The sequence below is a fragment of the Pongo abelii genome, chromosome 15 (assembly GCF_028885655.2).
Source record: "Pongo abelii isolate AG06213 chromosome 15, NHGRI_mPonAbe1-v2.0_pri, whole genome shotgun sequence".
In the NCBI taxonomy this organism is placed as follows: domain Eukaryota; kingdom Metazoa; phylum Chordata; class Mammalia; order Primates; family Hominidae; genus Pongo; species Pongo abelii.
In genome coordinates, this window is record NC_072000.2 from 104,346,706 (window position 1) to 104,368,599 (window position 21,894).

Genomic DNA, 21,894 nt, shown 5'->3' on the forward strand with positions numbered 1-21,894 from the left:
GGAGGTTTTAGCCTGAATGGGGTTGGAGTTTATCAGATGCTTTTTCTGCATCTGTTGGGATTATTATGTGGGTTTCATCCTTCATCTTATTTTATTAATATCACTACAGTTTATTAATTTTCAGATGTTAAACCAACTTCACATTCCTGTGATAAATTCCACTTAATCATGGTGTATAATCCCTTTTACATATGTTTGCTAGTATTCTATTAAGGATTTTTGCCTCCATGTTTCTAACAGATATTGGTGTATAGTTTTCTTTTCTTGTGGCATCTTTGTCTGTCTCAGTTATGAGAGTACTACTGGCCTTACAGAGCAAATTAGGAAGTGTTCTCTCCTCTGTTTTCTGAAAGAGTTTGTGAAAAGTTGGTTTTATATTAAATATTTGACAGAATGTATGTGAATTTGGTGAAACTACCTGGGCTTTTCTTTGTGGGAAGGTTTTTAATTACTAATTCAATTTCTTTACTTCTTACAAGTCTATTCAGATTTCTCTTTTCTTCTCTCTTTTTTTTTTTTTTTTTTTGCTCTGTCACCTGGGCTGGTGTACACTAGCACAAACACGGCTCACTGCAGCCCTTACCTCCTGGGTTCAAGTGATTCTGCCACCTCAGCCTCCAAGTAGCTGGGACTGCAGGCAGGCACCACCACACCCAGCTAATTTTTTTTTAGAGACAGGGTATTCCTATGTCTCTAAACTGAAACTCCTGGGCTCAAGCAGTCTTCCTGCCTCAGCCTCCCAAAGTGGGATTACAGGCGTGAGCCACCAAATTTCTCTTTTCAACTCTATTTTTGCTTCATGTAGTTTGAATGAATGATTGGGCAGAGGTTATGCACAAATAAATTAAGCCAGTAAGGCTCCGTCCTCTGCCAGTGGCTCTGTGGGCAGGTAGAAGGGCATGTTCAAAGTTCAGGTGGTTTCCATGTCGGCCTGGCTTTTGCTTTCCACTCGCCCTTTTACATCTCCTCTATGCACATGTGCAGATTCAGATTGGCCGGAAGGGTGTCTGAATAGCCAGGATCCTTTCCCGCCTCCACTGTGCACGCACCGGCCTCCCATTAGCCAGGAATGCGCTCACCCATACAATAACCATAACCTCAGGCGAGTAGAAACCTTGGCCCTCCCCACCCAACTGCCCTAGAGATGGTCACTTCCATCCCAGTGCTACTGTTGCCCAGGGCTCCATATGGAGTGAGCCCCTTTACCACAGCTGCGTGGTCCTCAGAGCCTGCTCTTCCCTGCCAGGACCCCTGTGCTGGCCCAGCTGCCGCGAAGGAGTGAGGGCAGCCCAGGAAAGAACAGATGGATTCACCCTGTTTTTACCTGAAGTTGAGAAGGTTTTCAAACATAAACACTTCTCAGATTTTCATGTCTTTATTCAATTTACAGAGTCTGGAAATTGTTGTTTTTGTCAGTTTTATAGAATTTCATAATTGCTTTATGGGGAGAGGATTGGCCAGCCTTCTCATTTGGCCGCAGCTAGAAGAATTGCCCTCTTATTTTTTGTGTTTTTTGTGGGGTTTTTTTTGTCTTTTTTTGAGATGGAGTCTTGCCCTGTTGCTCAGGCTGGAGTGCAGAGGCACAATTTCAACTCACTATAACCTCTGCCTCCCGGGTTCAAGCAATTCTCCTGCCTCAGCCTCCTGAGTAGCTGGAACTACAGGCTTACGCCACCACACCTGGCTAATTTTTGTATTTTTAGTAGAGACGGGGTTTTGCCAGATTGGCCAGGCTGGTCTCAAACCCCTAGCCTCAAGTGATCTGCCTGCCTCAGCCTCCCAAAGTGCTGCGATTACAGGCATGAGCCACTGCCCCCGACAGCTCTTATTTTTTTTAATGACTGTTTTTTATTGTTAGAGATGAGGTCTCACTATGTGGCAGGCTGGAGTGCAGTGGGTACTCACAGGTGTGATCATAGTACACTACAGCCTCAGCCCCTTGAATAGGTGGGACTACAGGCGTGTGCCACTGCACCCAGCTCTGCCTTTTTTTTTTTTTTAGACAGAGCCTCACTCTGTCACCCAGGTTGGAGTGCAGTGGCATGATCTCGGCTCACTGCAACCTCTATCCCTCAAGCTCAAGCAATCCTCCCACCTCAGCCTCCCGAGTAGCTGGGACTACAGGCATGCACCACCACACCTGGCTAATTTTTTGTATTTTTAGTAGAGATGAGGTTTTGCCATGTTGCCCAGGCTGGTCTTGAACTCCTGAGCTCAAGCAATTCACCCCTGTCCTTGGCCTTCCAAAGTGCTGGGATTACAGGCATGAGCCACAGCACAGACCTGCCCTCTTATTTGTAATATAACCACAGTATCATTGTCTCCTCCCCAGCCCAAATCAGCATTGATGTCTTAATATCATCAGATGGCCAGTTGCATGTTCAAGTTTTCAATTTACTTTTTTTTTAACAATTTGTTTAAACCAGGAAGCAAAAAAAGGCCCACACAATGGTAATTGGTTGATATGACTTACTAGTTTCTGTTAATCCATAGGTGTTCTCTCTCTCCCTCTATTACAGTAAATTTGTTGATGAAACTGGCTCATTTGTCCTGTAGCATTTTCCACACTGGATTTTGCTGAATGCATCTTTGTGGTGTTGTTTCACGTGTTCCTCTGTCCCCTGTATTTCCCATAAAGTGATTTCTGGATATCGAGGCTTGGTCATATTCAAGCTCTATGTGTGTTGCTGTATTTTTCCTTTAGGAGGCACATAATGGGTTTTTCTCACTTTTTGTGACATTAGTAGCTGTTGATACCCAGTGCCTAGATCCATAAAGGTTGCCAACTATTGATTTCCAATGTTAGCTTTTCTTCTTCATTTATTAGATACTGTACTTCTATGAAGAGAAACTTTCCTTCATCTACTATTTTGGTACCCAGTGGTAGAGTTCATATAGGAAAGTCAGAATTAATGCTTGATTTCATTCACTTTATTTTCCAGTTTCTGAGATAATACATTTGCTTTCTGCTCCTCTAACAGTCACCGATCAGTGGTGGTGATAGTAGTGGTGGTGGTGGTGGTGATGGTGGTGGTGGTGGTGGTGGTGGTGGTGGAGGTGGTGGTGGAGGTGGTGGTGGTGCTGGTGGTGGTGGTGGAGGTGGTGGTGGTGGTGGTGGTGGATGTGGTGGTGATGGTGGTGGTGGTGGTGGTACTGGTGGTGGTGGAGGTGGTGGTGATGATGGTGGTGGTGGTGGTGATGATGATGGTGGTGGTGGTGGTGGTACTGGTGGTGGTGGTGATGGTGGTGGTGGTGGTAGTGGTGGTAATGATGGTGGTGGTGATGGTGGTGGTGGTGGTGGTGGTACTGGTGGTGGTGGTGATGGTGGTGGTGGTAGTGGTGGTGATGATGGTGGTGATGGTGGTGGTGGTGGTGGTGGTACTGGTGGTGGTGGTGGTGGTGATGGTAGAGGTGGTGGTGGTGGTGGTGATGGTGGTGGTGGTGGTGGTGGTACTGGTGGTGATGGTGGTGGTGATGGTGGTGGTACTGGTGGTGATGGTGGTGGTGATGGTGGTGGTACTGGTGGTGGTGGTGGTGGTGATGGTGGTGGTACTGGTGGTGGTGGTGGTGGTGATGGTGGAGGTGGTGGTGGTGGTGGTATTGGTGGTGGTGGTGGTGGTAGTGATGGTAGAGGTGTTGGTGGTGGTGATGGTGGAGGTGGTGGTGGTGGTGATGTGGTGATGGTGGTGATGGTGGTGGTGATGGTGGTGGTGATGGTTGTGGTGGAGGTGGTGGTGGTGGTGGTTGTGGTGGTGGAGGTGGTGGTGGTGATGGTGGTTGTGGTGGTGGTACTGGTGGTGGTGATGGTGGTGGTGGTGGTGATGATGGTTGTGGTGGTGGAGGTGGTGGTGATGGTGGTTGTGATGGTGGAGGTGGTGGTGGTGATGGTGGTTGTGGTGGTGGTACTGGTGGTGGTGATGGTGGTGGTGGTGGTGATGATGGTGGTGGTGATGGTGGTGGTGATGGTGGTTGTGGTGGTGGTGATGGTGGTTGTGGTGGTGGTACTGGTGGTGGTGATGGTGGTGGTGGTGGTAGTGGTGGTGGTGATGGTGGTGGTGATGGTGGTGGTGGTGGTGGTACTGGTGGTGGTGGTGGTGGTGGTGGTGATGATGGTGGAGGTGGTGGTGGTGGTGGTGGTGGTGATGGTGGTGGTGGCGGTGGTGGCGGTGGAGGTGATGGTGGCGGCGGCGGCGGCGGCGGCGGCGGCGGCGGAGGCGGTGGCGGCGGTGGCGGTGGAGGCGGTGGCGGCGGTGGTGGTGGTGGTGGAGGTGGTGGTGGTGGTGGTGGTGATGGTGGTGGCGGTGGTGGTGATGATGGTGGCGGTGGTGGTGTAGTTTTGGTGCCATTATGGACTGAAGTATATTTGCTATGTTCCTGTCTGTTATATTAGGTGGAAGTTACTCTAGTTGGCTCCTGGGTCCTTTTGACATGACCTCAGGAGCCTTTAATACTTGCTCTCTGGCATAACAGGTTGTTCCGGGATCCTTGTATGCATTTCTTACCTATAGCCCTTTCTGTCAGGAGGCCCTGCTTCCTTTTTCATCTGAAGGGAGGAGGTCACAATATGGGTGTTAGGAGTGCTCGTTGCCATGGGGTAGGGGACTGTCTTGCATTTTCATTATATGATTATGTTGTGGGAAATACTGTTTCTTTCATGCACAGGCCATTTGGCTATGCTGACACTCTTGGAAACTGGAGTTTTGGTTGTGGGAAATACGTGGCTGACTCCGAGCTGCTGGTCTCTGTAGGGATCTTCTATTTTATAACCTTATTTGACAACGTCAACTCTGCCTCACAGTGGGATGTGTCCTCGAGCTTTAGAGGATCTGATAGAGCATCTCTTTTGGATGCTTTTTCGTTGTCCCTGAACCACGTTCATAACTTCTCACCCTAAACAGACAACTGCTCAGCCCCCTTGGCAGCCCTTTGTCCGTGTTGAGAAGGAGCTTGACTTGGAATTCCTTTTATTCATAACCTCCTCAGTGTCACATTTCTTTCTGTTAATTTAGCCAGTGTTCTGCATCTTATCTTGTGTTTCTCACCATTTTCTCAGTTATTTTGAACGTCTGCTGAAGGCACGAGGGCCTCATCTGCATGCAGCCTCTTTCCTAGAAAGCCCTCCGATACCTGTCAGTGCCTGCTAACATGAGCGGGTCCATTGGGAAACATGTTTCTATTTCTTGTCAGTTACACTAATGACCATTCCCTGGAGAGCAGAGAGCTCTTCCTACTAGAACTCTGCCTCTCAGCTTCGGAGTCATTGCCTGGGAGCTGTGTGGGGCAAAAGTGAAAGCCCTAAGCCAGGGCTGGGCCAACCACATTTGAATCTAGTGTCCTCCCTTAGTTAGCCAGGTGACCTTTTCAGAGCAGACAGTGAGTTACCATGAGGCCCAACTGAAAGAAGTGTGAATGAGTTCTCTGCAGAGCATTATGCAAATGTCACAGGGGATGTGATATCATCATTAGTAACAGCAGCAGTGATGGCCCCAGGAACAGCACCCAGATGGTGAACTCAGACCCCGGGGAGTGACCCACAGTTCATAATGGGAGGGACCCTATTTTGTTCAGCACTGTGTGTCCAGCTAGCTCCTAGCATAGGGTTTATGACAGGTTAGTTGCATGTATGAATGTAGCTGTAACTAACTACAGTGCAACAGACGCAAAGCAAAATGTGATCAGCAGTATGAGTTTTATGGTTACACGAGATTTTTCCAGCATATAGGCTATACTGTTGTGGATTACTATCTCCTTTTTGGATTTAAATATTTACAGACCTAAAACTAAAGAGAGAGAGAGAGAAAGCATTCGATGCCCAAACACAGATGCCATTGACATGGAATTTCAGAAACCTGCTGCCAAAATCTCAGCCGAGATCTGTAGCCCATCTCCAAGGTAGCAGCACCCTACGCTGCCATGTGCTAAGAAGGGAAACCATGATGAAATGATGAGGGCTTTTTCTCATTCCATCAGTCTCAGGAAAGCTGTGAGGGTTCTGCCGATGGCCAGAGGAAAAGCTAGTAGCGATTCTTGGGCTTTATAGGTGGAGCTGGCCCTCTTGGGCCTTCCCAGGACGTGGGAAGGACCAATAAGCCCCCAGCCACAGGCCCCCTGCCCAAGGATAAATGCCACCTTCACACTTAGTGATGTGGGTGGACATTGACCCTTCACCACAGACTGCGGTTGTGGAAACGGAGCTTTAGGAGGAACTGGGGCTATTCTGTGAATCAAGGTTCAAGGTTGATGTTAACTGTGCAGGGGTGCGGGTCTGAGAGGTTACCTCATAAACTGGACAGTCAAAACTTTAGCAGCAGTTGAGAACTAAATGTTTCTGGCAATTTCTCACATCTCGCACGACAGGCAGACCCAGGTTTGAGTTGTTGGTCTGTACCTCACCGTGGGTGGAAGAGGGAGGTTCGGAAAGTCAGCCCTGGAACTCTGGGCACACGCCTGGAACCCGACCATGAAGCCGAGCCCTCCAGGAGTGCATGCACATCACCCAGAGCGGGTGGGGGTTCTTTGGCATGCTCAGAGCCACGAGCCTAGAGAATTTCCATGGACCATTGAATACCCATCTCAGGCATGTTTTAGCAACTATCGTTTATGGACTATTTTACATAACATGGTCTTTTGCTGATAAGCTAATGTTACGTGCAAGTTTATCACAACCACAGTCAGCTAAGTGTTGGCAAAATGCCAGCTGCCTCATAGGCTTATTAAATACAGAAACTTCATAGTGATAATTCTCATATTTAACATGCATGTCGAGAATCTTATAGAGCACTTTATGATTGGACAGGATGGAGTTTTGATTGAATTAAGATTGTACTTTTTTAAAGAACAGAAATAGGAAGAAAATAATTTCCTATTTATTAAGCCCAACTGCAGATCCTTAGCCTGCCTGTTCTAGTTTCAGCTCATTGAACCTAGGGTAAAAATCTGAATGTGAAGATGAAAGAGAGAAGCCCAGAAAGGACTAGGTGCAACTGGTCGTGCAATTGTATTTCTCTTCTTTGATCTTATCCATGTCATTGCTTGAAAGGTGGGGTTTTTTCTGCTTTTACTAGAATGAATCAGAATCTGGTACTCACTCTGTCACCTGCAGTATTAAATCCCCCATCTGCCTGGGTCTGAGACCTGTGGTGATGCAGCCCCTGCCACCCAGCCAGCCCTTTCCCCTGCCATGTGGCATTCCCCCTCCCTGGGTTGATCCCCATGCAGATGCAGCAGTCTTGTCTCCAAGCCCAAAATTACAATTAATGTGCCAGGAGAGAGGCTGCACCATAGCTGCACGGCTGTTCCTGCACCTGCAGACCATCTTCCCCGCCGCCCCCCGCCCCAGATCTCACTTGTCAGCTTGCAGGTATTTTGCAAGCATGCAAGGATTTCTGTCTGTGCCACTCACCTGGCTGTGTTGCTGTACACAAGTTACTAAGCCTCAGTTTCCTCATCTGCAGAGCAAGTCTAATTGAACCCCCTGCTGAGGCGCTGTTGGGCTTGACTGAAGTCCCCAGCCTCCAGCCTGGTCAAGAGTGAGCAATCAGTAGAAAACAGCCGTAAGGTTGTCCTTCTGCCCTGAGCACCTGGACTCTTGCTCGCGTGGCTTTATGAGTTCTCCAGCTGATTTTCATTTTGGGCCAAATCCTAGCTTATTTCAGTGGGGTAAGTTTAGGAATCTCAGTCTCCGAGAGAGCTGGGGAATGAGGCTTAGAGAGTTTTTGGAGGAGAGGAGAACAATTAGGGAAAGAAAAAGGGCTCTGTGGGACCCAAGAAACTGGCTGTGCTAGGTTTCATCTGGCCTCTGGTTAGCATATTGACAAACGCTGGTTGGTTTTGATTTCTTAGGCAATTGGTTTTGTATATTTATGGATGAATGTAGGTAAAAGAGCTAGGATTTGAACCCAGGTTTTTCTGCCTCAAAGGCCACATTCTAATCCTCACACTCTGCCGTCTTCCCGGGCAGTCGTCGTGGTCAATGGGAGAGTCGTTTCGAGGTTTTTTGTGGTGGTTGTCGGGGGCCAGGGGCTGGGAGGCACCTCCTCTGAGGAAGGGAACATTTCTCCTGGTTCAGCCTTTGTCTCTGAGCCACTGCCTGCATTTCCACATCACACACTGGTGGGTGCGTGCTAAGGACGCGGAGACCTGGGTGGGGTGGGGTGGGGTGGGGTGGTCAGAGTTGTCTACAAGGAAGATGACGGCCTCCTGGGCCATCTCTCCGTGCCTGTGCAGAGGCCTGGGGCTGTGGATGGTACGATCAGCCGGTTCCCCTCTGCAGGGAGGACTTCCCCAGGCAGAGGTGAGCTTCAACTCCTGCATGAAGACCGTGGATTAGAATGGGAAAGAGGAATTACAATCTGATTACGGCTGTCAGAGATAGAAGTGGATTGCTGAGAGAGATTGTGAAGTCCTGTTTCATTCATCTTTAAAAACAGATATGGGGGCCGGGCGCGGTGGCTCACACCTATAATCCCAGCACTTTGGGAGGCCGAGGCAAGTGGATCACCTGAGGTCAGGAGTTTGAGACCAGCCTGGCCTACATGGTGAAACCCATCTTTACTAAAAATACAAAGTAATTAGCCAGACGCGGTGGCAGGCGCCTGTAATCCCAGCTACCCGGGAGGCTGAGGCAGGAGAATCGCTTGAACTCGGGAGGCAGAGGGGCAGAGGTTGCAGTGAGCTGAGATTGCACCATTGCACTCCAGCGTGGGCAACACAGCAAGACTCCGTCTTAAAAAAAAAAAAAAAAAAAAAAAAAAAAAAACAGATATGGGGATGGTGATTACGCAGGTGTAGTTGTCAAAACTCCTCGAACCATGTACTTGAAATGTGTGCATTTTATTGCCCGAAAATTGTGGGATGATGTTGTAACATGACTTTTTTCCTTAAATAGCCAATTGCCTTAAACCTGTTAGTTAAATAACAAATAGTTCCATTATGGCCGGGCACAGTGGCTCACACCTGTAATCCCAGCACTTTGGGAGGCCAAGGACATTTTGCTTGAGCGTAGGAGTTTGAGACCATCTTGGGCAACATAGTGAGACCCCCCCATCTCAACAAAAAAAATCAAAAAATTAGCTGGGCATAGTAGCACACATCTGTAGTCCCAGCTACTCTGGAGAGTCGAGGAGGTCGAGGCGGTAGCAAGCTGGGATGGCACTGCTGCACTCCAGCCTGGGTGACGCAGCAAGACCCCATCCCAAGAAACAGAACAAAACAAATGGTTCCATTAAGACACCTCATTATTTTTTGAGTTCACAAATCATCAGGTAGGTTTTTTTTTTTTTTTTTTTTTTGAGACGGAGTGTCGCTCTGTCGCCCAGGCTAGAGTGCAGTGGCGCAATCTCGGCTCACTGCAACCTCTGCCTCCCGAGTTCAAGCGATTCTCCAGCCTCACCCTCCCGAGTAGCTGCGGCTACAGGTGCGTGCTACTGCCTCCAGCTAATTTTTGTGTTTTTAGTAGAGACAGGGTTTCATCATGGTGGCCAGGCTGGTCTCAAACTCCTGATCTCAGGTGATCTGCCCACCTCAGCCTTCCAAAGTGCTGGGATTACAAGCGTGAGCCACTGCACCTGGCTTGATCAGGTAGTTCTTTGAGACCTTTTGCATAAGAGTGGACAGCCAATCCCCTGCCGTGTCATGTGACAGATTTTCAGCTGTTCTTTACCCTAAAGCTAGTCAGAGGGGCAGTGCCCCTGGAGTCAGATGGCCTGGGTTTAAGCCAGTTTCAGGAAACCTGTGCGACCTTGGACGAGTTAGTTTATTGTACACGCCTCACTTTCCTGTCTTGAAAAATGGGGATAATTATATCTACTTCATGAGGTTGTTACAAAGATTAAATAAGTTAACACAGGAAGAGTTTAGAATTCGACCTAGCACATAGTAGGCTCTCAAACATATTGGCCAGGCTGGGCACGGTGGCTCACACCTGTAATCCCAGCATTTCGGGAGGCCGAGGCAGGTGGATCACCTGAGGTCAGGAGATCGAGACCATCCTGGCCAACATGGTGAAACCCTGTCTCTACTAAAAATACAAAAATTAGCCAGGCGCAGTGGCATGTGCCTGTAATCCCAGCTACTTGGGTGGCTGAGGCGGGAGAATCGCTTGAACTCAGGAGGTGGAGGTTGCAGTGAGCCGAGATCATGCCATTACACTCCAGCCTGATCAACAAGAGTGAAACTCTGTCTCAAAAAAAAACATATTGGCCATTTAATAATTGTAGTTGGTATCATTAAGTGGCCATTGTTAGTAGCATTTCATGTTTATTGTGGTCATCGTCACTGTTGCTGTCCAGGCATGGCCAGTTGCAGGCATTGAGTGCAGAGATGGTTGGTTTCTGGCGTGGTCACCTGGCCTTCTCAAGCCTCATCAGCAGCCAATGACAGCCTGTCTCCGGCTTCAGCGGTCCTTTTGTTTTTCTCAGCAAAAAAATATGTATTTGCCCCGTTCCTTCAGGATTCTTGATTTGGACAGGCTGCCTTGGTCTTACATCGCCCCTATTTTGTCCTGGCCTAGGCCAGCACTTCCTAAAATACCATTCCCTGAGGTGCCAGGCCACCCTGGGTCCTGCAGGATTCCTGCTTGGCAGAAGGAAAATCACAGGAAAGAGGGAGGGGAGAAACAACCCTTACTGATGCTTTACGCGCCTGTGAGCGCAAGGCCCTGTACAAATAGTGTCCAAGTGGAGCCTCCCAACTGCTATGAAAATGCACCGCTTGCTGTGTTTTGTGGATGGAGGACCTGCAGCCCCCTAGCTGGAGCAGAGAGACCCCTGCTACCCTGCATTCTGTTCTGGACCCTGCATGGCTCCAGGTTTCCAGTCCTTCTTTTTTTGCTTGCTGGCTCAGGAAAGTCTGACCTTTTCCCGGACTCACCTCCAGGCCGTGTTTCCTGTCCTGGGCATCCTAAGTCCCCCTCCCTGCACAGCGTGCACTGCATGGTCGCTTCCAGCCACCAGGGCTGCTGCTGCCTTTTGTTGCAAAGGGCTCCTTCCCGTGTGTTTCCACACAAGCATCACAGTCTGGGTCCTTAGGCCCTTCCAGAACCAGAAACCCAGGAGTAGAAGATACCAAGATACCCCTGGGAAGAGAGGCAGGAAGGGCTGTCCAGGCAGGGGACAGCGAGTGCAGAGGCCTGAGTGAACCCGTGTGTTCAGTGAGGAGCGAAGTGGCTGGAAGGCTGTCCTGGTGGGCTTTGTGGGCCCTTCCAAGGAATTGAGTCTTCATCCTTCAGTGATTGGGACAGGGAAGGGCTTATAAGATTTCATAAAATTGTATGAAAAGAATTTATAGGGTGCAGTGGCTCACGCCTATAATCCCAGCACTTTGGGAGGCCAAGGCAGGCAGATCACTTGAGCTCAGGAGTTTGAGAACAACCTGGTCAACACAGTGAGACCCCAATTCTACAAAAAAATGTTTTAAAATTAGCCAAGTGTCGTGGCACATGCCTGTAGTCCCAGATACTTCCCTAGGATCACTTGAGGCCAGGAGGTTGAGGCTGCAGTGAGCTGTGATCATACCACTGCACTCCAGCCTGGGTGACAAAGCAAAACCCTGTCTCAAAAAAAAAAAAGAGTTCATAAAAATTTATAAATCGCTGGGCGCAGTGGCTCACACCTGTAATCCCAGCACTTTGGGAGGATCACGAGGTCAGGAGATCAAGACCATCCGGGCTAACACGTTGAAATCCCGTCTCCACTAAAAATACAAAAAATTAGCCAAGCATGGTGACACGCGCCTGTGGTCCCAGCTACTCGGGAGGCTGAGGCAGGAGAATGGCGTGAACCCAGGAGACGGAGCTTGCAGTGAGTCAAGATCACACCACTGCACACCAGCCTGGCGACAGAGCGAGACTCCATCTCCAAAAAAAAAAAAAATTATAAATCTTTACCAGGTTTTATCATCTGGCCAGGTGTGTGTTTTTCAAAAGATAGCTTTGGAAGTGGCAAAGGATTCATTCAAAAGCAGATTTTTCTCTTGGAAATAATTCATTAATCTGGCGATTTTGTCTAAATCTGTGGTGGCAGCTACCGTTATCCTTTGTAGTGAACAAAATGTGTATTGTTAACATCTGAAATGTAATTTGTCATCTTTTTATAGATGGGAATTTCTTAGCCATAGGCTCGCATGACAACTGCATCTATATATATGGCGTTAGTGACAACGGGAGGAAGTACATGCGAGTGGGCAAGTGCTCGGTAAGCGCTGACAGTGGACCTTTCGCTTCTCATGCACTGCGTATAGTTGTTTAACTACAGGGAACGGTGTTGGCAGGGACTTCTAAGGCCAGTGAAATGAAGACAGTGTTTTTCTCTCCCAGGGTCATTCCAGCTTCATTACTCACCTGGACTGGTCTATAAACTCGCAGTTCCTCGTGTCAAATTCCGGAGACTACGAAATCCTCTACTGTGAGTACCACCCCGGGGCTGTATGAAGTCTCGATCTCAGAAAGCGTTCACTCTGAGCCCTAGGGGGCCTCTGTGAAAACCCACCTCCTGTATGACTTAGGCACATGCCATCATCTCTAGGCCATGGTTTCCGCCTCTGTAACGTAGGGGAGTGGGGCTGCGGGCCTCTTGGGTCCTTCCCGGTTTCCTGCTGACTGCAAGCCCCTATGGAGGAGAAGATCCAGGGCCTGCCCCAAGGGGACGAAGGCCAAGCCCTGCAGAGGGGGGCTTGGGGCAGGCGGATGTGGCAGAAGGGGGCGGGTCCGGGAGGATGTGGCCGAAGTGGGTGGGTCTGGAGCTGTCCAGGCAGGAGGAGGGCCTGTAAAGGTGTTATCCTCACAGGAGGGACCGTGAAGTCCCTCCCCGCTGGGTGGACAGCAGCCCTGGGACCCCTCCTCCTCCTCTCCCAACCTGCCCTGGCCAGTCTCTGGGCCCAGGCGGTGCTTGGGAACAGTGAGGATGATCGTGGCAGGCACTTACAAGCACATCCTCATGCCACGCACTGGTTCCTCAGACACCCACCAGGCGCCTACCACGTGCCCCACTCTGGGCCACGCAGGGCGGCTCATGGGGCACAAGGAAGGCCTCACTGCTCCCCTGCTGGAAGTTACTAGAAAGTGCAGTGCTCCTCCCCTGCATCTTCTCAGATGACCCACTGCACTTTCTGGCTTGGCCCCATGATGCAGGGAAGGGCTCAGAGCCCAAAACACAGGTCGCAAGAGCCCACGGGGGTGGGGGGGTCACACTTACTTGAGCATCACCACTTGTTGAGGATCAGGACAGGCAGGACCACTGGCGGCAGGGAAAGCAGGGCAGTGTGTACCGAGACTGAGCTCGCTCCAGTGCGGAGGGCAGCCACACCGTCTCACCTCTTGCCTGTCCAGGTCCTGCCTGACACAGGCACAGGAACACGGGATGGTTTTCAGGGACAATCCCTGGTTCTAGAACCTTCTCAGATGTGGTCTCGTACTCTGCTGGTGAGAGCTGATTTGGGGAACACACAAGTCCCCTGGGAGGCCCTTGGTGTGACTGGTTTCAATAACCTCCATTCCTGACACTGATCTGAAGGGACTGAGGGGTATAGGGAGGCGGGGGGGCCTGACAGCAGAGGCAGAGCTGTGTTCAGGGGCTCTGGTGGGGGGTGGGCAGCAGGCAGAGACCCAGGAACCAGAGGCTAGAGAAGCCAGACTGTGGGAAACAGACTCAGACGGAGATGGGAAAAAAACAAAGAAGAGGGCGTCTCCACCCAGGCCCAGGGGCTCAGGCTCAGTTCCAGGGGAACTCACAGCTGTGCACACGTGGTTCCTGCCCGACTGGGAAGTGGAAGGTCTCCCTCTCCAAGAAGCGCTCTGTACCCAAGGAGGCACAGCTCTAGGGGCTCAGCCTTGCTCAGGGGAGGGGTGGGGCCTGGGCTTAGATGTCGCCAGACTGTGTTTGCTTTTTGCAGGGGTTCCCTCTGCCTGTAAGCAAGTCGTAAGTGTGGAAACTACGAGAGACATTGAATGGGCTACCTATACCTGCACTTTGGGATTCCATGTTTTTGGTAAGTTTGCTGCAGATTTCACTGGTTCCAACAAAAGAGTGTCTCCTTTTAAAATATTTCTTCAGTAGCTATGGAGTCTCATGGTCACCAGTCTTGTCAGACTGCTCCGCTGCTACGGGAGGCCCATGAGAAACACCTCCTGCCTCACCCTGGGGTAGGGCCGGGGCTTGCCTGGCCGTGGCCCGCTGAGAAGAACCAGAGAGATGGGTTTTTAACCCTTCTCCATTGTACAGGGTGGCAGGTCCTGAGATAATTCCCTGGAACCCTCTCCTATCAGGTTGTGCCACATGGACCTAGGTGGACCAGATGGCGCTCAGTCAACTTACCATTTGTGAGGGTTATTATTTATATATTTTTTGTTCTTAAACTAAAAATTTCACTTCCTTCAACATTCACTTTAGGAATATTTTCATAAGTGACCTAAATTAAAGGGCCGCAAATTAATAGAATTTTTAAAGGTAGTGTTTATTGTCTCTTTACGTGAGACCACAAGTCAGTAGGTTGGTGAGAATTTGCAGTTTTGTGGTGTTCAGTGCTGAGGTCCGGAGGTTCGCTCCAGAGCTCCCAGTCGAAAACCCAATGTGCATCCAGCCCTCTCCTAGCCACAGGTATTGTTGAAAGGGTTTCCCCGACAATGGCCAGAAGACGGCGTCCCCCACCCACCCATTCTCCAGGCCCACCTGGGCTCACCCGACAATGGTCAGAAGAGGGCGTCCCCCACCCACCCATTCTCCAGGCCCACCTGGGCGCAGGGATGCAGAGCCTGGAGTCAGTAATGATGGGCACAGCTGCCAGGCTGCCCCAAGCAAGCAGCAGCCACAGTGAGTGACCCCAAGAAACATGCGCACACCCAGGGTTAAAAGGCCTTTGGAGAGACCAACTCATGTAGAGTTACAGCAATAACAAGGAAACTGCAGGCTTGAGGACAGGGCAGCTTCCCACAAGATGCTTCAGAGATCAAGGAGAGGTGTCACATTGGAACCAGGGTTCCTGGTACTGTCTGCCTTGGCCTCAAGATGAGGCCTCAAAAGACCTGGCAGCCCGGAAAGCTTGTCTTTGCTCCCCTTGCGCAGCAGAGCATTGGAGGGTCTCTGAGACTAGCCTGAGTGAGAGGAGACTGGGCGCACAGCGAGAGGCCAGGAACAGAGGCTATTGTGCTTTTTTGACCCTTGTTTCTAAAGCTGGACTTCAGGCAGTTTTATGTTGAGGACTGTTCAGTGGGCGGTTCCTGCGCAATGTGGCCCTGTGGCCCCTGGTGTTTCCAGCGCCCTGTTTGTGGTCTTTGTTTTAGGAGTGTGGCCAGAAGGCTCGGATGGAACCGACATCAATGCCGTCTGTCGGGCCCATGAGAAGAAACTCCTGTCAACAGGCGACGACTTTGGCAAAGTGCACCTCTTCTCATACCCCTGCTCGCAGTTCAGGGTAAAGGACTTGTTTCTTCACTAATCTTATCCCCCATGGGGCATGCACATATACCTGACCTGTTTGGAGACTAAGTGGAAATGGGCCGTGAGTGAGTGCTGCCAGCCACAAAGGCGGATGTGGCTCTGTTATTTGTGCCCTGAGCACTTCCGGCTGCCGTTAGGGAAACCCTGAGCCCCACAGGATATTGACTTAAATATTGACTTAAATATTTCAGCAGGGTACACAGGCATTTCCAAGTTTCAGTGACACCGTCCTGCCTAACCAGATGCGGTCAGCCTCTTCACACCCACCTGGCTTGCATCCCCCATCCCTTGTTCACAAAGTCCTTCAGATCTGCTCATCTACCTCTGCAGCTACACAGGCTCACGACTCTGCCCCCCACCATGGCGCCCTTGCTCCGGCCCTCCTCAGCTGAGCCAGCCCTGAGCCCTGGGACGCGCTTCCTCATCCTCCGTGACCTGACCCTGGAGACCCCTCACCCTCAGCCCCGGGCATCTGGTTAGGCCCGCCTTTGGGGCGACCTCATGCCTGGCACCTCTGATATTGAGCATACCTCTCGGCTGAGGGCGGTCATTTGCTCGTGTCTGTCCCCTACCAGGCCACGAGGACTGGGGGCTTTGTTTCTGTGTCCCTTCTGTGTCACGCACAGAGCAGGTACCCAAGTGAGAGCTGCCGAGTGGAGGGCGACTAAAGGAAATAAGGCGTGCAGTGAGAATTCAAGCACTTTCCCATCCCAGACGGTTTGCCTTGCAGTAAAGGAAGCTTTCCCCCGTATCATTCCCTCCAGGCTCCAAGCCACATCTATGGCGGGCACAGCAGCCATGTCACCAACGTCGATTTCCTCTGTGAAGACAGCCACCTCATCTCCACGGGCGGGAAAGACACGAGCATCATGCAGTGGCGTGTCATTTAGTCCCCACCGAGAGCTGTGGGGAGCAGCACGGGCAAGGAAGACACAGACTCGCATTACCCTTGGTCACTGTGATTTCTGTTTTGTTTAAAAAATTCTTACAAACCTCAGGAAAACTGTGCCCTCCGCCGGCTACCTTAGCTTAGTGCGTCAGCGGACGCCACAGCGGATCAGCGGTTCCGTGTTCACTTTTGTTGTACAATATATGACACAGTGCACATTGAATACCAATAAGGTTCCAACGTTTACATTATAGCCACATCAACAGAAGTAACTGGTATATTCTTAGTAACTTTTCTATGAACTCTTCAAAAATGGTCACAGAATGCCTTTTAAAACATTGTATATAATCTTCACTGTTCCACCATCTAGCTTGCTAAGTCAAATATTTATGACGATAATGAGGTACTGAACCATGATGGCTGTTGAGGAATTGGTCCCAAAAGGACAGATCACTTCAGAAGAGTGAATAACTGATTTGCACAGCTGAGTCAGGAGACGCAAAGATGAGACTGTATTTGATTACATTTTCCAAAGTTTCATTACACTCTCCCTTGGGGAGGCTGTGAGAGAGGGCTTGTATTCCTCTTGTGCTAAGCAGATGATACTCCTAATTGACTTAAATATTTCAGCAGGGTACACAGGCGTTTCCAAGTTTCAGTGACACCGTCCTGCCTAACCAGATGCGGTCAGCCTCTTCACACCCACCTGGCTTGCATCCCCCATCCCTTGTTCACACGCCCTGATTAACGGTGAGACATTTTGCCACCTTCTTGTGTATATTACTTGGCATGAGATGATATTGTACTTGTATAGGATTCTAGCAATTCATAATAAATATGTAAGACGAGGCTTTACTGTCTTATGCTTATGGACATTGTATATTTGTATTTTATGACCAAGTAGACCAAGTCAGAAAGATCTCTCTCGAGTGTACCATAAACCTGCAGAGAGAAGTCTCGAAAGGCTCCACCAGGTACCAAGGGCAGCTGCTTTTCCTGTCTTTTGTGCATGGGCGACTCATTACAGTATGAGATAAGATTGAGTTCTGATGCGTTAAACGGAGGTGGCAGAAATTTGTCAAGAAGGCCTTATCAATTTCGATTGTGTGACAGATTGAAATTTATTGTTTACATTGGGGAATGTATCTCAAATTTTTAAATAGAAGAGTAATACACAGACTTTAAAGCAAATATTAAGATTTTTACTCATTCAAGGCAAGTAAATGAATGGAATTATCTGAGCTCTACGGCACTGGTTGTTTAGAGTGACTGATTAAGTGCAACTTTCAGAAACATTTTTGATGACATCACCAGCCTACTGCAGAAGTGCAGGGCACAGTAAACACCATGTATTATTGAAGATGAATCTGTTTGTATGTATCCTTGTCAAATATATTCTATAATGAAATAAAATCTGAAAAGTGGATTTCTTATTGACCTATATTCACGAAAGCATATAAATTAAAATATTTAAAATTAGATATGATTCACACTATATTCTGTTTCATATGCAGATTTTATTCTCACCTGGGCCATTTGCAGATGAGACTGTAGTTTGCAGATGAGACTGTAGTTTGCAGACGAGGCTGTAGTTTGCAGATGAGGCTGTAGTTTGCAGATGAGACTGTAGTTTGCAGATGGCGTGGAAGCATTCATCAGGGGAGATAACCATAAAGGATTTGGCCTAATTACCATACTCAATTGTCAGTTTACGTGGTTTTGTGAACACTGGCAAAAGCTATTGTTTTTAAATTAACAATGGAGAGAGTGATAAGATGATGGAAGGAAAAGGCATTCATTATTGACTTACATGTCAGTAAGGTCTACTTTTATTTCCATGTACTCCTGTTTGTCAAGCTCAATAATAGACAAAGGATACAAACACCCACACACAAATCTATTTTAGATATACGTACTATTTTATATATATATGTAAATTACTATTGCTCTCTTTATAATGATTAATCATTTTATTAATGAATGAATTAATGAATTTGATGGATTTAAAATGGCTTCATTTCATTTTAAATTAAATTCTTTAACCAGTGCAGTATTAACCTTGCAGGCGTTCACTGTTCACTCACTCACTCATTAACACAGCGAGCGATGACCCTGTGCCACTGCTCAGCACCTCTCAGGCAAGCAAGGCCTTGAACCTCCAGGATTCTCCTGGAACGAGAGGCTCAGGAACCTCGCAGCTCTTAGCCCAGCTTCCCTGCAACACGTAAGATGAGGAAAGATGAAAGGAAAGGAAAGATTATGATTTATTTGTAGTTACAATAATTAAGTTTGTTAGCATGAGAGAATTTTCCAGTGAACAAAAAGCCCTGAGGGGATTTTTTTTTTTTTATTTACCATTTGAAACTTTGTGTTAAGATGAAATTGTTGCTTTTGCAGAGTAAAGTCTCCGTGGCAGTCCTGTTTAGATAAGGTCAATTATCAAGGTAACGCTGGATTTCCTCAAGAACAGGGTAGGTGCTGGCGTTCACATGCTTCAAAGCTTGCAGAAGAGTACAGTTGACCCTTGAACAACACAGGGGTTAGGGGTGCTGACTCCACACACAGTCAAAGATCTATGTATAACTTTTTACTTTCCAAAAACCTAACTACTGATAGCCTACTGTTGACTGGGCGCCTCACTGAGAACAATTTCTGCATACTTTGTTAATATGTATTATATAGTACACTCTTGCCATAAAGTAAGCTAGAGAAGATAAAATGTTAAGAAAATTATAAAAGAGGCCAGGCACAGTGGCCCAGCCTGTAATCCCAGCACTTTGGGAGGCTGAGGCGGGAGGATCGCTTGAGCCCAGGAGTTCAAGACCAGCCTGGGCAACATAGCAGGGCCCCATCTCTACCAAAAATTTTAAAAAGTAGCCGAGTGTAGTGGTGTGTGCCTGTAATCCCAGCTACTCTGGAGGCTGAGGTGGGAGGATTGCTTGAGCCTGGGAGGTCGAGGCTTCAGTGAGCCTTGATCAGACCACTGCACTCCAGCCTGGGCGGCAAAATGAGACCCTGTCTCACTCTGGGGACTCTGGAGGCTGCCAGCCCGCTGCCACCTGCCTCCAGGGCCTGGGAAGTTGATTTGAAGAGTGACACTACCAGGGCAGGGAGGCCATCTGTCATTCTGCGGGTGTTTGGGGGATTTTGTAGGCTTGTGACAGCCTGCAGGGAAAGCAGGGCTATTTGATAGATACACTGAGGCTTGGAGAAGGAAATTACTTCCCCAAGACTGGCACTTGTTCCAAATTTGTCTTAACGAACATGTGCTAGGCACTGGGAATATAAGGACGGGCAAAACCACACCAGTGCCTGCCCTGGGGCGTCTACATGGCATCAGAGGAGCCAGAGATCAGCAGAACGCATGCCCAGCCGCGTGCTAGATGACCACCATATGAGGCAGGAAGGAATCGAGAGCATCTACCTGGGAGACCCGAGTGAGTGTGGGGACTCCGGAAAGTTTCCCTGGCAGGAAGAGACGGAAATGACCCGGGAGAGCGGGGAGAGAGGCACCGGAGGCCGAGGTCAGCACTCGCAAAACCCTTTTGAGAGGGAAATTCAGGAGCGCAGGGTGGGGGCACAGGAGTCCAGGGCCGTTTGTGAGAGGCAGGGCATGGGGGGTATGTTAAGGGCTTTATTCCAAATCCCAATAGCAAAGGGGGGCCGCTGGTGGGTTAGGCAGGGAAGGGTTCCCACTGCAATTCCAAAAGGGCTTCCAGGCTGGGGCTGATGGGTGGGGGCGTTACTGTCATCGCCGTGGGCGGTGATGGTGGCGTGGAGTGGGGAGGTGGGAGCACTGTCCCAGAGAGGTTTGTGGGGTGGCGTCGGCAGAGCCCGCAGATGGAGTGGGTGTGGGCGGGGCTGAGTCCAAGGCCCCTGACTGCTTCTCTGGTGGGATGACAGTGCCATGAGCTAAAATGCAGATCACTGACCATCTGAAGGAGAGTAGTAAGTCAGGCCAGGAACAGGTGAAGCGAGTTGACATCCAGCTGCAAGGGCAAAGTAGGCATTTGGCTTTGCAAGCCCAGCACAGACATCCTGTGGGAGGTGGACACGGGAGGCTCTCCCCGGAGGCTGGCTTTGGGAGCCCAGGTGTGCTTGAGATTGTAGGTTGCTCAACCCAGGCCAAAAGAGGCTCCCAAGCCAGCTTGGGAGACTCCAGAATCCAAGGGCAGGTAAGGGGGCTGCCGGAGAGGAGCGAGAGCCAGGAGGGCCATGGTGGAGCAGGAGATAGTCCCGCACGTGGAGGATCTTGCGTCCGCAGCAGCAGAGCAGCTCAGTGCGGTGCTCGCCAGGAGCCAGTGTGGACTCTGCACTGGCTTAGCAACCGGCGTTCCAGCATCTCCACGCGCACGCAGTGCCAGGCAGGAGATCCAGGCAAGGTGGGGACAGCCTCAGCCACATAGGGAAGAGAGAACATGAGGCCACGGGTCGCATAGGGCTGTCAGCCCAGTGGGGGTGGGAGTGTGGAGGTGGAGGAAGCTTCCAGGCCGGTTGGAACTGGGGAGAGGCAAAGTTCAGTGAATTCTTGGCATTGGTAGATCTTAGGTCCTGGCCGCCGGGGTGAGAGGGGCTCCCTGGCAGGGGCTGTCTGTGCTCCACTGGAAAGCCCATTCTGGCATCTCCCCAGCCCCCACATTTTTTTGAATTACTTCCAAACCCAAAGGTTGGCTATTCCATTCATTAGCCATCTCTTCTGTGGTTTGGGAACAGGCTGCCGTCCTCCTATCTTACAGGCACAGGAGCGCATAGGAAAGGGTAGACGGGGATGGTCCAGTCCACAACTAGGGGACAGGTTTTGGTGAAAAGGAGCTGAGGAACGTGCGCTTGATGCAAAGTGGAAACTGACTCCAGGCCTGTTCTTCCTGCAGATTCTCTTTTTTAAAAAAACTCTGGCCGGGCACGGTGGCTCACGCCTGTAATCCTAGCACTTTGGGAGGCCTAGGCAGGCAGATCACCTGAGGTCAGGAGTTTGAGACCAGCCTGGCCAACATGGTGAAACCCTGTCTCTACTAAAAATACAAATTAGCCGGGTGTGGTAGTACATGCCTGTAATCCCAGCTACTTGGGAGGCTGAGGCAGGAGAATCGCTTGAACCCAGGAAGCGGATGTTGCAGTGAGCTGACACCACGACACTGCACTCCAGCCTGGACGACAAGAGCGAAACTCAGTCTGGAAAAAAAAAAAAAAAAAAAAACTTTACAGAAAATTTCAAACGTACACAAAAGTAGAGAGAGCCTCTCACCCAGACTAAAAATGATCGGCATACTCACCTGGCAAGGGAGATGCCGTGATCACGAAAGTGGTCTTCCCGGGGCGAGGCTTATCCACCACACTCTGGACGTGCTGACCCTTACAATTTCCCCAAAAGTAGGAAACTCGGCTGCATCATCTGTGGTCATGGGGGCTGTGTTCATGCTTTCCCCTGGCTAAAGAAAAAAAAAAACATTTAGAAAATCTTGTTTCCTCTGTCTCCCCTAACTTCTGGGGGAGATGGAGTTTTTCTTTTTGTTTTTTTGAGACAGAGTCTCGCCCTGTTGCCCAGGCTGGAGTGCAATGGCATGGTCTCGTCTC

At 49.7% G+C, this 21,894-nt stretch overlaps 1 protein-coding gene and 1 non-coding gene across 5 annotated transcripts in view; both read left to right on the forward strand.

Annotated features, from left to right (window-relative positions):
- The window catches only part of EML1 (EMAP like 1), a 206,385-nt gene extending 188,639 nt beyond the window's left edge, over nucleotides 1-17,746 (forward strand). For all 4 annotated transcript variants that reach the window (XM_063715730.1, XM_054530510.2, XM_024231744.3 and 1 more), the window contains 5 exons: nucleotides 12,094-12,191; nucleotides 12,314-12,401; nucleotides 13,888-13,983; nucleotides 15,275-15,405; nucleotides 16,196-17,746. In XM_063715730.1, the coding sequence (XP_063571800.1) occupies nucleotides 12,094-12,191; nucleotides 12,314-12,401; nucleotides 13,888-13,983; nucleotides 15,275-15,405; nucleotides 16,196-16,321 (539 nt within the window). In that variant the 3' untranslated portion in view covers nucleotides 16,322-17,746. The remainder of the gene's footprint in view (nucleotides 1-12,093; nucleotides 12,192-12,313; nucleotides 12,402-13,887; nucleotides 13,984-15,274; nucleotides 15,406-16,195) is intronic.
- A 3,839-nt stretch (nucleotides 17,747-21,585) lies between these two features.
- On the forward strand, nucleotides 21,586-21,748 carry LOC112128930 (U1 spliceosomal RNA). The gene has a single exon (XR_002911374.3). It is a non-coding gene; the product is annotated as a U1 spliceosomal RNA (small nuclear RNA).
- The last annotated feature ends 146 nt before the right edge of the window (nucleotides 21,749-21,894 follow it).